Source organism: Bos indicus, chromosome 13, assembly GCF_029378745.1.
Source record: "Bos indicus isolate NIAB-ARS_2022 breed Sahiwal x Tharparkar chromosome 13, NIAB-ARS_B.indTharparkar_mat_pri_1.0, whole genome shotgun sequence".
Classification (NCBI taxonomy): Eukaryota; Metazoa; Chordata; class Mammalia; order Artiodactyla; family Bovidae; genus Bos; species Bos indicus.
This window is the reverse complement of record NC_091772.1, coordinates 78,852,500-78,868,075: the sequence shown is the minus strand read 5'-3', so window position 1 is coordinate 78,868,075 and position 15,576 is coordinate 78,852,500. Positions and strand designations below refer to the sequence as shown.

The window sequence follows — 15,576 nt, the reverse complement described above, 5'->3', positions numbered from 1 at the left end:
GTTCTGCAAGTTAAAAGGTTGTTCAGTAAAGCCAGCACAGATACTGTTTACCCATTTTAAGTAGGTATTGCAAATAAGATCTTACTGCAAATAAGTTTCCGATTATAACATAGCTTTTAGATCATGTAGTATCTTAAAATTTTGAGTGAGACATACTTGAAGCAAATGAGCTTAAAATCAAGTTGACTTTTCCTTTACAAGTAAAAGGGAGAGGCGTCTCTAAATGAAATAAACATATTTATTGGACAGTATTTCTCTGACTACATTTTCCTAGTTTAATTTGGCTGCTAAAGCAATTTAAAATCTGATTTTTTCATTTGCATTCCCAACAGATCTTAGCAGAAATGAATACCAGAGTATACAAGCTTTGGTGTCATTTTGAACATGACCTGTTCCAAGGTTGGATTCACAGAACATGTTCTAAGAAGGGCCAGTGCTCTTCTGTCTCCCTTCTGTGCAGAGCCCACCATGGACCCCTCGGGGAAATAACTTCTCTCATCACTGATCACAGCTAGGAAATTTATCATCACTGATGTGAAGTTAGTTTCAAGATAACAAAGAATTTTTTGTATGTTTTCTTTTTCATCTAAACCCAAAGTTAAATCTTTATTGTCAGCTATGTGGAGCAGAGATTAAATAACCACCTCAGAGATCTCACTACTAAAGTATTGCCTTCTCAGATGTCACTGGCGTAGGTTAGGTACCTTTTGCCTTTTTTAGTCTTTTGCTTCTTATTCCTACAATCATTCCAACAGTATCACTGTTGGAATTTACAGTAAAGTATTTGGGCAGTGAAAATTTGGACCATTTGGAAGTTATTAGAAAAGAATCTGGACTATTTAGATGCATTTTTGTAGTAAGTCTAGTGACTTAAATACTGGAAAATCTATTTAAACATTTACATGTGAATCCAGCATCCCTTTTTACTTCGTAAATGGGGCCAAGGATGAAATCCAGATGTCCTCCCTTTGTATTGGTATTATCTCTGTATGAATCTAAGTATGGCATCTAAAAAAACTAAAAATTGTTTTATTTCATATTAGTTGTTGCTAGTGTCTTCTGCAACATGTAATTAGATTCTTCATCTTTGTCTCTGTAAAATCAAACTGTTTTCAGTGTCCCCCCTCTTCTTTTTTTTACAACTTTTTCCAGCTATTGTTTTCCCTTGAAGTACTGATTTGGCTTTTAAAGATATATTTTATCACAATTTCAGAAATGAATGGAATACTGAGTTGGATGAAACAGCTTGTTAAACCTGCTAACTGAAGCCTTAGACAGTAAGCTCTATGTAACCATAATTTGTACTATTTTCAATTAAGTCAGCTTCTTTGGGGGTGTTACCTATTGTTTGAAACTTAACTTGAAATTTAGAGAAACAGCAAAATAAGTGTAAGATGTACAGAGCACATCTTAACGGGTTTGGTTAATTCTCCACAATAGACATCATTGTTCAGTATGTTTAGCCAATGATAGACACTCAGCTATAAAAGATGGGTTCAAGAATGTTGAGATGATGTGTTGGCTGGGGTTGACCTAACTCTTCAAAGGCCTCCATTACGTTCTGTGCTATCCAAATTGTGGGAGCACTTAAAGTGACTGTCTTTGGGACTAGTCTGTGGTTTTCGAGGATCTTATGGAGGCCCACTGGCAACATCATTTCTCATCCTTGGCTCACTAGGCCAATGGCCTCAAAAAACGAGGGATCCCATTTGTTTTCTTCAGGCCAAAGAGAAGAGCCCGTCACTGATTTGGAAGAATGCCCTGTCCCCGGGTAACAGCCGGCCTTCTGTAAAATGCAGGCCTGTCCACTGAATAGCCCACCCCACCCGCAAGGGGTCAAGCACCCATGAGTTGGGTCGCATCTCTGGTCGGTGTGTGAAGCACGAGGCCCTCACGCCTCCTCTAAGGCAGGAAGTGTCCGGCATGGCCGGCCAGGTGTCCTAGGCTTCCTTCTGCCGAGCCCGGGAGCGCGGGCTTCCCAGCACGTGGAGCCGCGGGGCTGCCCACACGCCCCTCCCGCCAGATGTAGTCCAGGCCCAGCCGGGCCCGCGCAGGGATCCCCAGCACGGCCACCTGACTGAGTGCAGGGCGTGCTGCGGCCCGCTGCTTGTACCTCCGCCGTCGGCGCTGTGACCAGAGGAAGGCGCCCGCCGTGCACAAGGGCCATGGAAGCGCACTGCGGCCATTATCCGCGGCGCCTCCTAGTGGGTCAATGGCAAATCTTTTTGGTTCTCGCGAGAGCTCCCCCTCAGTGGGGATTATATAATTTCCCTGAGGCGGGGATAGGGGTGCTGATGCCACCCTCCCTCAGAAAAAGTTACGTGCAGGCACATATGGAAGTGAGAGTTGTCTTTGGGGGGCATGGGGGGAAGGGGTACTGGCCCCCACTGCCCCCCCTACTTAGCTGGACAATGAGTCCTCTTATGCTAATGAGGTACTTACGTCACTTCCGCTCTTTCTCGGCCGCCATTTTGGCTAGGGCAGGTTCGGGGAGTCGCTCCGAAGCGCTTGTATTGTCTGCCGAGGGGAGACGCGGGATCAGCCCCCTCCCCCGCCCGTTGCCGCCGCCGCCTCCGCCGGCCCGGTCTCCCCTCCGCCGCCCGCCGGGATCCATGAACTGAACTCCCGCCCCCCCCGGCCGCCGCCATCTTGTGCCCCCTCCCCCTCCCGCAGGCAGCGCTAAGGGGGATTTTGGCGTCTCCTCAGACACAGCTCCCTCTCTCGGTCCCCGCTGCTGAGGAGCGAAAGGAGCGCGGCCGCCGCCGCCGCCGCCCGCCTGCCCGCGCCGGTGAAGCCGCCTCTCCCACACCCTCCGTCTCCTCCCTCCGCCCCTCCTTTGTCTGCACCGCTCGACGACGCTGCCGCCGCCGCCGCCCGCGCGGGGACTGGAGGGATCCGCTCGCGCCGCCGCCGCCGCCCGCCGCTCTGCTGCGCCCGCCGCGCCCCCCGGCAGCAGCCGCGGCCGCGGCGCGAGCCGGAGCCCACCGAGGCCGCCGAGCCGGAGCGCGACGAGGCCCCGGGCGCGCCCTCGCCGCCGCCAGCGCCGTGCCGCCGCCATCCGCCCGCCGCCGCCGCCGCCGCCCGGCCCCCGAGCACGCCGGCCCCGCGCGCGCCTCGAGGCCGAGTCAAGGTAAGCCCGGCGGCCGCCGCGCGCGCGGACCCGCGGCCGCCCCGGCCCCCGACCCTCGGCCCGCGCGGCTCCCGCCCGCCGGCCCCGCGGGCGCATTGTTGTTGGGACCGCACGCGCTCCCTTTGCGCACTCGGTGCCGACGGAGCGCCCGCCCCGGCGCGGACCGCTACCCGGGCTCTGCTCCGGGGTCCGGGCGCCTCCTCCTGCAGCCCGACCCCTCTTCCCCGCCCCGCGAGCCCGCGGAGGCCGGCAGCCGCCCCGGCCGCCAGAGCTTTTGCCGCTAGTGGCATCTCCCTCCACCCCGCCCCCAGCGAGAACCGAGCTGCTCCCATCCTTGGAACCAATCCCTCTCTCCCGACCCCCACCCCAAACGAGCCCCCCACGCACACCCCCAATCCCTGGGACGAGCCTTCTGCCGGGTCTCCCCACCTTTAGCTGGGGGAGGGGGGACAGGTTGGGGGGGCGGGGAGCATGCAGGGCACGAAGTGAAAGTCTTTGCCTCCCCTGTGCGGTCCTTCCTCCCCAACATGCCAGCTCCTTTCTATCCTAACCACGGAGTCCTCCACTACCCCCTTTTCTCAATCGCAGCTGCCTGGTCAGCACGACCTCTTGCGAGCATTCTGAGCCCCAACTTTGCAATAAGATGGTGAAAAATGGAAATCCAGAAAGCTGCGAGTTTGGTTTGGGTTTTTTGTTTTTTTAGTGCAATGAATGGGAATAGTTCTTTGAGCACCCATTTATTCACATCTTCTCTTCCTCTGGACTGCCTCCCTGCCCTCCCCTCCCCCCCAAATCTGGATGCCTGTCTGCTGGAAAAGGCGCGATTACCTCTCTTCCTCTTCTGCCCAAGTCCAAGCGCTAAGACCTAATATTCTTTTCAGCCACACACATACCACACTGAGTCTTCTTGATGTTCTTGCATTCCCCCGTTCCTCTGGACAGTTCTTGCCATAACCCCATTTCTCAGACAAAGGCTTAGGAGGGAAAAAGAACCAAACTGTTTCCTGTGTTTGCCATTTTAATGCTGTCCATCCCCACAGACCCAAGCCCTTTCCCTCATGCTTCTTGTGCCAATGTCTTGAACCTTCAAAACGAAAGGGAAAAAAAAAATCTCCTGGGTAGCTTGATAGAGTTTCTTTATAAATCTGCATTGTTGCTTCTGGTTTATGGCCATGAAGAAAATACCAGCCCCCACCCAAAATGCACCGCAGCCAAGTCGGCTAAAGGCGATGAGTGTTGGAGTCAGTAGGGGGCGCATTCCCTGCACTGGGTAAGGCTGCAGAGGGGGGAAGGGCCCCAGAGCTAGAGCAGGATGAGCTTCACAGCGCCTTCTACAGACCATGGGAAAATGGACCCAGCAAGACACTCTGACACTCTTAGTTGGTGAGCTGACAGCAACATGGTGAAGGATCAAGTGAGTCAAGAGCAGTGATTTTATTTCTATTAAAGAATCCACCCTGCAGTTTAGAAGTTTTCTCTTTTGACTTTTTCAAAGTGTTGACCCTTAGACAATCCACATTTGTTCTTGACGAATCACCTTGCCACATCTTGGTACACAGATTCCCCCTCCTCTGGAATTCTTCCGCCTTAAGCTTTGAATGTGTCACCATATCTTTCCAAGGTCAGATGGTAAAGGGAAAAGTTCAAAACCTGAGAGTAACAGGTTTGGGGGAGTATTGTTGATTTCATTCCTTCTTCATGGCCCCATGTCTTTTCAACTCTTTGAGAGTTCAAAATCCTTGAGGGATGTTAGATTTTAGTGGGGGAGTAATTTTCATAAGCATGTAGATGGGTGTCATGATTTGCAAAGCTTTGTTGGTAAACGTCAAGCCCATGTTGAGTTCTCCACTGTTAAACTCAACTGAGTTGATTGTAAAATTTTGCTTCTTTCCAACTTTGGACTTGAAATTGCCATTCATTATCCCAGTAGCCAACCGCCTTTGCAAAAGTGTTGACACCAGTCTTCTGTGAGCACCCACCTTCTTAGGGTGTGTTGATTTCTGTAGATTTTACTCCTCTTGTTATTTCCATAGGTGTGAGATGCACAATGCGAAACCTAGGCCCCAGCTTTTGCACCATGATGCGCAGGGTTGTACTTTTTGTACTGAACTGATAGGTGGCCTAGTGGTTATGCCCTGTCCTACCATTTTGAGGATCTGGACTCCGTTCCTGCCTTGCTCTTTGGACCACATTGTCAATTCACACCGGTGGGTATATTCATTTTGGAGGGTGGGAACTGCAGCAACAGGGAAGCCAGAGATTTCTTCCTCTTTGGTCACCACCAAAGCCAACACTTCCAAATTTCAGCCTAGCCACATTCCTCAAGGAACCAGTTAGAGCTGGTTGGTTAGAGCTGGTTGCTGACATGGGTTCTGAACAGAGAAATGACTTGTGGCTTGTTTAAGAGAAAATTTTAAAGTTGCTAATATTGTTTTAATGATTTTCATTCTGCACTCTTGTGTATAAAGTACCTTTAGTTTTCAATTACTGTTATTTTGATGACCCAATCTCAAGAGTTGCTGAGCTTTTAGAAACCGTAAAGATTCTCTGATCAGAACAGGCCTTTCCATGAACATGTACTTGCTACCAAAGATTGGCAGTGTTTATTGACACTCGGGGTACTTTTAAGACCTTGATACAAGTGTTTTATAAAGATTCACCAAGGTAAATCTTTGGGAAAATAAATGTTGTAGTCTTTGAAACATATTTAACCAGTTGATGCTTAGGGGAGAATTTGCATTGGACATTTGCTACCAAGTAACATTTTGGTGAGTGAAAAGGAGGCAGCTTGGTTCAGGTATTCCATTAGAGACTTAACTATAATTGCTTTTATAATTTGTTTAGTAATTAGAAGAATCAGATATATAATCTAAATGGTATTACTTGTAATTTTTAAATACTGTTTAGTATTTGTTAAGTAGATAAAATTTTGACCTGAATTTGTGTTTGATATAGAGTTGTACAACTTTTTAAATGACTAATTTGAATAAAGTTTCTTCTTTGAGGGTTATGTTGGAGGTGAAGTTTGTGAAGGTGTTTCTGTTTGATTGAGTAAATTACGCATAAGATACAATGTTAACTGATGTCCTTAGTGGTAATAGCCATTTTCCCCCTACAGGAAAACTTGCTGTGAGCTCTTAAAAAGCATAAATTCTGCAATTTCAAAGGTTTCCTGATTTTGGCGTTCAAAAAAAAAGGTGAAACAGTTGGCCTTGAAGGGCTGAAATTTAGGTAAACTGTGAGGGTTTATTAAAAAGCCTCAATTAACTAGAGGGTGGGGAATGGGTATTCTATTTAATTGAACTTTAGGTAAATATTCCTTTGTCTTTGGCCCATTTTGAAAATTTCCTAACACTGCCTTACTAGAGACTGCTTTAGTTTGAACTAACTCAATCTTTGGTTTTTGGTTCTTAAAGTCTCTGTGTAGGAAATAGAGGAAGTTGGACTGAATCTCTAAAGATCCTTGGTCCTCCTTATTCTGAAAGTCATTGGTTTTAAACATACCTGTTATGAATTTGTTTTACTTCAGTTTGTCTTTTTTCCCTTAAACCGGAGTGCAGGAAAAGTTATAATACTGTTTATATTAAGAATAGAATGCCACCAAGTTGGATAGATTAAATGGCAAGTAAGTTCTAGATTATTATTATTTTGATGACCCCGTCTCAAGAGTTGCTAAGCTTCTAAAAACCTGAAACATTCTCTGATCAGAACAAACCTTTCCATGAATGTGTACTTGTTTGCAAATAATCGATAGGCTTTTATCAAATAAAAATGGCTTTTGATTTTATTAGTGACATACACTCCTACATGTGTTTATTATTTGTATTTGATTGCTAGAAGTATAATTACATTAGGTGCATTATATATTGAAGTGTAACTACTGGTAAGTTTTAGAAAATATTAAAAGTAGTTTTTAGTATTTAAGTAGCAATCTGGTGGTTAATGTACACATTCTGACTGCACATTTAATTGTGAAAAATACAGTTTAATAAGGAAGATAGGGCTGTTCTGTTATAAAGGAACAAGTAGGGATCCCTCCTTGGGTAGGGGAAAAATAAAAAGAAAACTTGAGAATTTATTCTGAAAGTAGTATTTTTTCTTTTGAGAACCATGCGTAAATAACAAAATGCATAAGTTGTCGTAGACCTTGGCAGATTGATTTTCTTAATAGATGGGTGGATATATACACACACACACACACACACACACATTATACTTTTTTAGTGTTGAAATGATATATACAAATAAAATATAGATAAAAGGTCCGAATATCAGACGTAATGTTTAAAAACAATATATTTAAGTGTACAGGGGGAGAAAATCAATTAAATGTCAGGGTGTTTTTTTTTTTTTTTTTTTTTAATCTGTTTAAATCTTAAACTTTTCTTTTAATGTGAAAATACAAAAATTTAATTCTTGTTTTATAAGATTAGAAACTAATTCATAGCTTACATCAAGATGCTCAAGTACTGTTATGTAATAAATTACTTGTTCAACCTAGACTTCCAAAGGACTTTCACTTTTAAAAAACCTCATAGAGTCTGTTATATCTTCAGAAGGTGAAATATTTTCCATGAGAGTGTGATTTTCATTTATTTGCCTAAGAGGCATGAACATGAAGAGATGTTACTCACTGTGTATTAATTATAATTAAATTCACAGACCTTGATGTGTTGCTAGCATCATGTAAACTTAGAAAGGTTTTCCTCCCCTGGTTCTATAAGAACTTGCGGCGTTAAGTCTGGAGTGAATGCCAGGTTTTGCTGATGTGCATCTCTGTTGGTTACACGGTTTGTGTTGTTAGTTTGGAAACTTGGTGTTTGAACCTGGTGTGAGCCAAACCCCACACTAATTAAGTGAATTGATATTTTGAACGTCGAGGCTGTTTCTTGTTTACACATTGGCACCTTCCACCTGGATTGCTGAGTGGCCACCGCTCCACGTGACTGTATTTTTCTGTTTGTTTGCCTGATTCAGTTCATTGGAAAGTGAGGGGATGGAGGATAGGGTTCCCTCAGTCTCTTAGGGTCTCAGTACCCCTTATACCTTTGTTTTGATCACAACCTGTCTTTGATAATCTGCCAGTTTTGAGGGGTCGGTGGAAATGAGAATTCATCCTCTGCTTCACTGGAAGGAGAAGGCTCTCTGTATATTAGCAGGCTTCTCAAACTGGGAGATACATATCTCTCTCTATAGGGATATGCTTGTATACAGGAAGTCACAGGTAAAATGTGAGCCAGCTATGTAAAGTGAGTTTTGATGAGGGGGTGCACATTTGTGTTCTAATAAGTGTAAAATGCAGGATTCTTTTCACTGTTACAGTCCTCAGTTACAATTTCTCTCCTTGTATGTGTTCCTGTCCTCTGTCTTCAGATGCAGTCACAGGCCTCCTTGGTTTTATTGATCCCTAGCTTAGTTCCAAGACAGCAGCTAGAGAAATCTTGATTATCTCAAGAATTTTAGCAGTGTTCCAGAAATAAAGGCTTGAAAATTAAGGAGAAGAGCATGAAAGACTTTGAATAGAATTACCAGGGGAAGACCGCCCTGAACGTATGCCACAGTATAAGACTGCGTTGTGGCTAAAAACACGCACGGAATCTGTAAGAGACTCCTGCGTGGACCATCTCTTAGAATTAAAAGCAAATCCTTCCACATCCTAATTGCTTCTCCAGTAAGGGTGTAGATTGTAATTGAGTCTCTTAGCTTTGAGCTGTTTGTATGTCATTTCACATATGATTTGGTCAAAGCCTTTAATATTGGTATCATTTTCTTAGCACTTTATAAACCATTCTCAATTCTCTGAGGACTGTCCTTGTTTCACAAGTAGGGAAATCAAGGCACTGCAGTGTGCAGCAGTGAAGTGAGCTTTGGAATGTGTCCGGCCCGGCTCCCAGGCTTGTGTTTGGAGCACAGGCTTTTATAGTGCCCCTGTGAGCTGTTGGGCTAATGAGGGCCCAGATGAGTGCTTCGTAACTCCATAGTGATGTTGTGTGTTTGGATGTCAGCTAACACCCAAGGATCCCAGGTAGGCCGTGCAGTTAAAGCATCTGGCTGTACACTAGCTTCTTGATGAGTGAGAGTTGTGCCAGTGGTAGTTGAAGAAGTAGCAACTGTGTGAGGTTTGAAGTTGCCTGTATAAGGATCTGAAAGGAAAGTTTGTTTATGGTCTGTTGCTCTTCCCAGTGTTTTGTTTTAGGACAGTCTTGTTCCTTCTCTCTTCTGAGCAGTAATTTTTGCTTAGACAGATAATTGCTGTCTTTTGCCCTTCTGCCTTTTCTGTCTTTTTCTGAACCCTCTATGCTCCCATTTAAGAGCTTATGGAAACTTGAGCTTCCCTTGAAAATTTGTAAGGCTTTCCTTTTCTGGTGGGAGCTGGCAACAATTGAGGACCTGTATGAGTGGTCTCTTGAAACCTAATGTATCTGAAGAAACCTCTATCTAGAGGAAATGTGGTGGGATTTATTAAAATTTACATATTGTACATTTTAAGTCAGCAATTAATTCTTGCTCTGGTGAAGAAGACGAAGCGAGACTCGCTGTGTTCAAATGCAGGGAGTGCTTAAGAATCCTGGTTTGAGATCAGAAAAATAAAGCTTTTGTGGAAAGTGTAAGGATTGAGTCATCAAGTGGCAAAACCTGCTGTAAGAATAATGCTTTTGCTAAGCCTTGACTGTAGGAGATAGCTTAAGGTAATTCAAGAAAATTATGTATTTTGTTATTCAAGAATAGTAAGAAAAACATGTCCCATTACTATGGAGAAATTATTTTGACTAGTTTTGATAGAGCATGGAAAACTTACTAAGGAATTGAAAATAACTTACTTTCTATCTTAGGCTATTGAATGCACATTTATAAATGGACACATCTGGATGTCCTCTTAGACCTGCCTGTGAATTCATTTGATTTCCCTCTGTCACATCTCTGAAACCTGGTTATCCATTGACAGCAAGCCGTTCCGAGGCTGTGCAGTTCCACTTAGGCGGCGTAGTGCTGGAGTCACTCACCACGGTGTGTCCCTGCCTTGCTGGGGCGCCTATTAAAATGGAGGAAATGTGGAAATGCTTCCCATCTCACACCCTCCCTGAAGCTAGATTGGGATGTAAGACATGTTCTCAGTCATTTTCTCTAGGGTTCTTGTCTGAAATCTGAATACTCAAAAGTGACAGTTTCTGGTTGTAGGCACTAGTCTTTTTGCCTGAAAGCCTTTTAACAGGAGTAACCCAAATTTTATATTATAAGTACACATGTACTTTATAAGCAAATTCTAGATCACACCTTTGTATTTCTAAGTCACCTAGGTTTATTTTGGGTACTTGTGGATGCTCTATTGCATTAACTATTATAAGTGCCACAGAACTTGTGAAGTTAATATGCTGACTCTAACATAAATGGCTCACAGTGATGTATAGAAACACTAATCTGTGTAAGCATAAATGCACATTATAATGCATTCAGGAACATGTATGGCAACCACATCTGATTCTCAGTTATAACAATAGTCTGTGCTTTTTAAAAGACTATATCCTGGTATGAACGCATAATTTGCAAAGGTATTGCTGTAGCTTCTGATCTAGTTTAAGGTAATAACTGCTCTAAGCATTAATTGGCTTCATCTTGATTCTTCTGACATTTGAACAGTGAAATGGTGTTATACTGGTTATGGCCTAGGAAACAGACCTCCAGAGGTTAAGTAACATTTTTAGAGTCACAAACCTAGTAAGCCGCAGAGCAAGGATTTAAACAGATCTCTAGATCTGTCGAGCTCTAGAGCTGTACTTTTCACTATGTTGTACCGTCTTTTCTAGCAGGGCAAGAAAAGTACTTGTACTATGTCGCCCTACTTATTGTATTACAGAAGTTTAAAGGTATGAAGGGCAGAGATTTTTTACACGTGGCTGATAGGAAGCTGAATTTTTGTCCATAAAACCAATATAGTCTTGCTGGAAAACAAATTTTGAGGTCGGCTGTAGTTTTACGCTTCAACTTTTTACCTCTGTCCTTCTGCTATCACTTCTGTATATTGTTACCTTACACCTTAGGCTTTGGCTGTTTTGCAGACTGTCCAGATGGAGCAGGCAGCTCTGCAGTGTGTGTGCGCTCCCTCAGATCTCAGAAGCTCAGGGAGCAGCCGTGCAGTAAATGCAGGTTTTTCTCTGAACACGGTGGCCACAGTGCAGGAGTTTCTTCCACCCTCTCCTGACCACCCCTGCCGAGAATGAACTGTCCCTCTTAGCCTCAGAACGTTTAATCTGTGACGCATCTGAACGCATTTCTTTTTTCCATATACGTATGTGTGTGTGTGTGTGCATATAGGGAGTCAGCTCTGTAAGCCCTTTGTAGACAGGGACTGTTGGTTCATTCTGCGCTTACTGAGTACATGCCATGTGCCAGCCACTGACGAGCGTGTTGAAACTTTGTGAGTCACAATGTGATTATAGTTTTGGTGACTGACAATGCGGTGAACTAGGTGGTTTACTTCCCGTTAGATTCTGGTTCAGTACTGATGAACCACATCAACACTAAAGGAAACAGTACTTGTTTAAGCTGTTAAATTTTTCAGCATTCTGTTACCTTTGGAAAGGCTTCCTGTTTTGTTTTTCCTAGGGCCTCTCCTTTTGTCCAGTTCTATCCTGTAACTGTTTGAAAGAAACTTAAGGTGATTTGAAAGTTTAATACATGAAAATTATGTGAAAATTTCTGTACTGCTTGCTGCTACCTGCTGTAGAATCATTTCAATTTTTTGCAAAATAAAAATATAATTGAACTTCTCATTAAAGTAACCCTACCTGGGTTAAACTGTTGGTTAAGACAGAGTGAATTTTACAATCTTGGACAAAAGTGATATAGTCCTCTGTTCCTGGTCTCTTGGAGTGAAGCAGTTTTGCCAGGAAAGTGAACTCTCTACTAAGGTTTATCTTTTTAAGTACTTAACAGTTTGGAGGCCATTCATGTATTACCAGAGAAGCGCTCATTTAATATAGTCCAAAATGGTCTAGAAATTTGTCAAGACCTTCAGAGTTCTTTTATTACATCCAGGACTTGCTCTAAAGGATCTATCCTGTTCAAAGGAAGCTTTAAACAGTCTTAACAGATACTTAATAACAGCCTTATCTGCTTCTGTATTCACTACTTTTGTCTTGTATTTTTCTGATAGTCACTTTTTTTTTAACTTGAATTGTGGTAAAATATACAGGACATAAAATCGATGCATCACGTTAACCAGCCACTTTCAAGTGTACAGTTCTGTGCCGTTAAGTACACTCAGATTATTGTGCAGCAGTTACCACCATCCATCTCCAGAACTTTTACATCTTGCAAAGTGCAAACTCTGTCCCTGTTAAACAGTAAATCCTCACTCTCCCCTCCCTGCCAGTCCTCGGCAGCCACCTTCTACTTTCTATCTCTGTGAATTTCACTACTCTTGGTGTCTCAAGTGAGTGGAATCATGGAATATTTGTCTTTTGTGACAGGTTTATTTTGCTTAGCATAATATCTTTGAGGTTTTTCCAGGTTTCCAGTAGCTACTTTTTAAAAAATAAAAAGTGAAATGAATAATTTTCAATCCAGCATATCCAAAGTATTGTCATTTCAACATGCAGTCTATTTTTGGAAGGTTATTTATGAGATACTTTGCATTTTTTTTCATACTAAGCATTGGAAATCTCGAATATATGTTATGCTTAAAAGCAAATTTAGATGGGTAAAGAAGATATATTAATTGCCAAAAAGTGCATGGAAAGCTGCTCAACATCGCTAATCTTTAGGGAAAAGCAAATTTAAATTATGATGAAAGTAATAACCTCACACCCATTAAGATGCTTACTGTCAAAAAGAGAAAAACAAGTGTTGGTGAGGAGGTGAAGAAATTGGAACCTGTACACTTGGGAGTGTAAATGGCAGAGCCACAGGGTTACCACGTGATGTAGCAACACACACGTTTGTCTGTGAGAGCTGCTTGTACACCCATGTTCCCAGCAGTGTTATTCAGAGTAGCTGAAAGAGCAAGTGTACACCAGCAGGTGAATGGATAAATGTGATGCCTACATAGCATGGAATGTTGTCCAGCCTGAAAGGGAAAGAAAATCTGATGTGATGCTACAGCTGGGTAAACCTTACAGGCATTTATGCTGAGTAGAATAAGTAGTCACAAAAGGACAGGTATGTATTATTCCACTTCTGTGAAGTACTTCGAGTGGTCAGAATCATAGAGGCCACCAGCCTGGTGGTTGCCAGGTGCATATGGGAGGGGAGAGATGGAGCGTTGCTCTTTGATGCAGATGGAGTTTCGGCTCTGCAAGGTGAAGGAGTTGTGGAGATGGATAGTGGTGATGGCAGCGTGGCGGAAGTTCAAAGCATCTCAGCTCAGTTCAGACTAGCCTCATTTTAAGTGCATAGGAGCCATGTGTGGCTAGTATCTGCTATATTGGAATGCATAATTCTTAAAAATTAATTTAGAAAATTTTCAAGCAATATGGGTTTTCTTGCTGTGTGAGTAAATGCTGAATAAAATACATTGATTCCCTTTTTGTGTGTGTGTTGTTGTTGTTGTTTTAAGAAAATTATGCATGCATAAAATCTGGAAGGATAAGTATACCCCAGTATTTACTGTTGTCTTGTCTTTGGGTAAAATTATTTGTGTTCGTCACCTTATCTACATTTTGTAATCTTAGGCCTGTTAACAGCTTAAAATATTTTTTGTATTTCATACAGTTCACCCATTTAAAGTATATGATTCAATGCTTTCTAGTATATTCAGAGTTGTGCAGCTATCACCACAATTAATTTTTAAATATTTTCTTCACCCCACCAAGACCCTAGTTAGTACCCAGTAGCAGGCACCTTCTATTCCCTCCCTGCCCCCACAACTCCTCCAACCTTAGGCAACTTTAATCTCCTGTCTCTGAGATTTGCCTTTTCTAGATACTTCATGTAAATGGAATCATACAATAAGTGGCCATTTGTGACTTTTCATTTGGCATGGTATTTTCAGGGTTCATTGTATTGAGCATATATCAGCATTTCACTCCTTTTTATGGCTAAATCATATCCCAATGTATCGATATTACCACATTTTACTTAACCATTTATCAGTTGATGGAGATTTGGGTTGATTCTCCTTCTTGGATATTACGAATAATGTGGAGAACATGTGTGTGCAAGCTTTTGCCTGGACATGTGTTTTCATTTCTCAGTTGCCTTTGTAACAGTAATGAACAGGATTTGGCAGGGGAAAGGAACCTGAGCTTTAGAGGCAGTTGAGAGCAGACTAGTCCCCCGCCTGCCCTTGCCCTTAGAGAAAGAAAAAAGATGGCTAAAGCCTCTGCTTTTTCTAGGCAGTTCTCAGAACACTCTTTGAGCATGATAATGGTTAACTGGTTCATTATCATAAGGGAGACCTAGAATATACATCTGGCTTTTTAAAAGCTATTTTATTTAAGGATTCTAAGATTGTGGTTCTCATTTTGCAAGATGCTGCCATTACAACTTGGATAGAAAGCTGTCTCTCAGATGTGACCATCTAGTAACTGTCGGCATCCATAGTGATGTTTAAAGCACTGTAGGGCAAGTGGTCTCAGTCAGAGCTGAGTTCATGTCTCACTTCTTTGAAGGTAATGGGACCATCTGATCTGAGATGTATGTATGCATTCTTAATCTTATATCTCTGTTTGAGCTGGTTTGACTGAATTATTTATGGTTATTTCATCCTTGGATATTAAAGTCTTGACACTTTCAGATGTGTGTATATCATATGCATTGTTTACTTTTAATTAATGTCAGTGATCAGAGCTTCCTCTGCATGGATAATAGGAAGAACACTGCACCCTAGGTCTGAAGATGACCTTGAGACCCAGCTCTGTGAGTGACACGCTCGTTGCCCTTAAGCCGGGTGCTTCTCAGTTGCTTCTCTGTAAAACAAGAAGAGTTTAGATTAAGTAAAACCCTAGATTCTTCTCAGTGATTCAGAGTGCTGCATTTTCATAATTGATTTCAGTTGATACTATGATTTGAAATATGAATCTTAATCTTTTGTCCTTCTTAAGGCCTGTATGTCCATGCCCCTTCAATGAGAAGATGCCTAAAGATTGTTGATAGTTATTTCTTTTGTAACCAGACACGTATTCAGAATAGAGTATCTTTTTCTCATCAGCTAAACCAGCTAATGCTGAAAACGATGGCACATGATGCCAAAATGAAAAAGGCTGTTTGTAGTCGTGTGTGTGAAGTGAATGCAGCCAATACAGATGCACCTTTTAGGAGCATTAGTTTAAAAATCATATTGAGAACTATGGAAGCACTGTCCCTCTTGGCCTGATCATGTCACGCCTGAAGTAACCATGTTTTAACAGGGCACCAGAGATTGGCCAGCTGGAGCCCATTTGCTGGGGACTGGCTGAGGTGAGGAGGGAAGGAGCTGTGAGAAGCACTGAGCGTGGGAGCTTGGAGAG

The 15,576-nt window shown here is 42.9% G+C and overlaps 2 protein-coding genes across 6 annotated transcripts in view; one reads left to right on the top strand and one right to left on the bottom strand.

Moving 5' to 3' along the window:
- Positions 1 to 2,455: 2,455 nt before the first annotated feature.
- The window catches only part of ADNP (activity dependent neuroprotector homeobox), a 31,587-nt gene continuing 18,466 nt past the window's right edge, over positions 2,456 to 15,576 (top strand). Inside the window, exons 1-3 of one of the 5 annotated variants that reach the window (XM_070801883.1) lie at positions 2,456 to 3,130; positions 5,164 to 5,337; positions 6,249 to 6,327. The gene's annotated coding sequence lies outside the window, so the exon portion shown is untranslated. Of the gene's footprint in view, positions 3,131 to 3,613; positions 5,338 to 6,248; positions 6,362 to 15,576 lie in introns of those variants that run through there. The other 4 variants (XM_070801882.1, XM_070801881.1, XM_070801884.1 and 1 more) reach the window with 4 other exon arrangements.
- LOC139186425 (spidroin-1-like) lies at positions 2,680 to 3,420 on the bottom strand. Its single transcript, XM_070800678.1, has one exon. It carries the CDS (start codon positions 3,418 to 3,420, stop codon positions 2,680 to 2,682), a length of 741 nt encoding a protein of 246 aa, XP_070656779.1.

What these genes read in the sequence shown, in the direction of transcription:
- LOC139186425 (XM_070800678.1), bottom strand. Translation starts at nt 3,420, where the DNA reads ATGCCACTAGCGGCAAAAGCTCTGGCGGCCGGGGCGGCTGCCGGCCTC.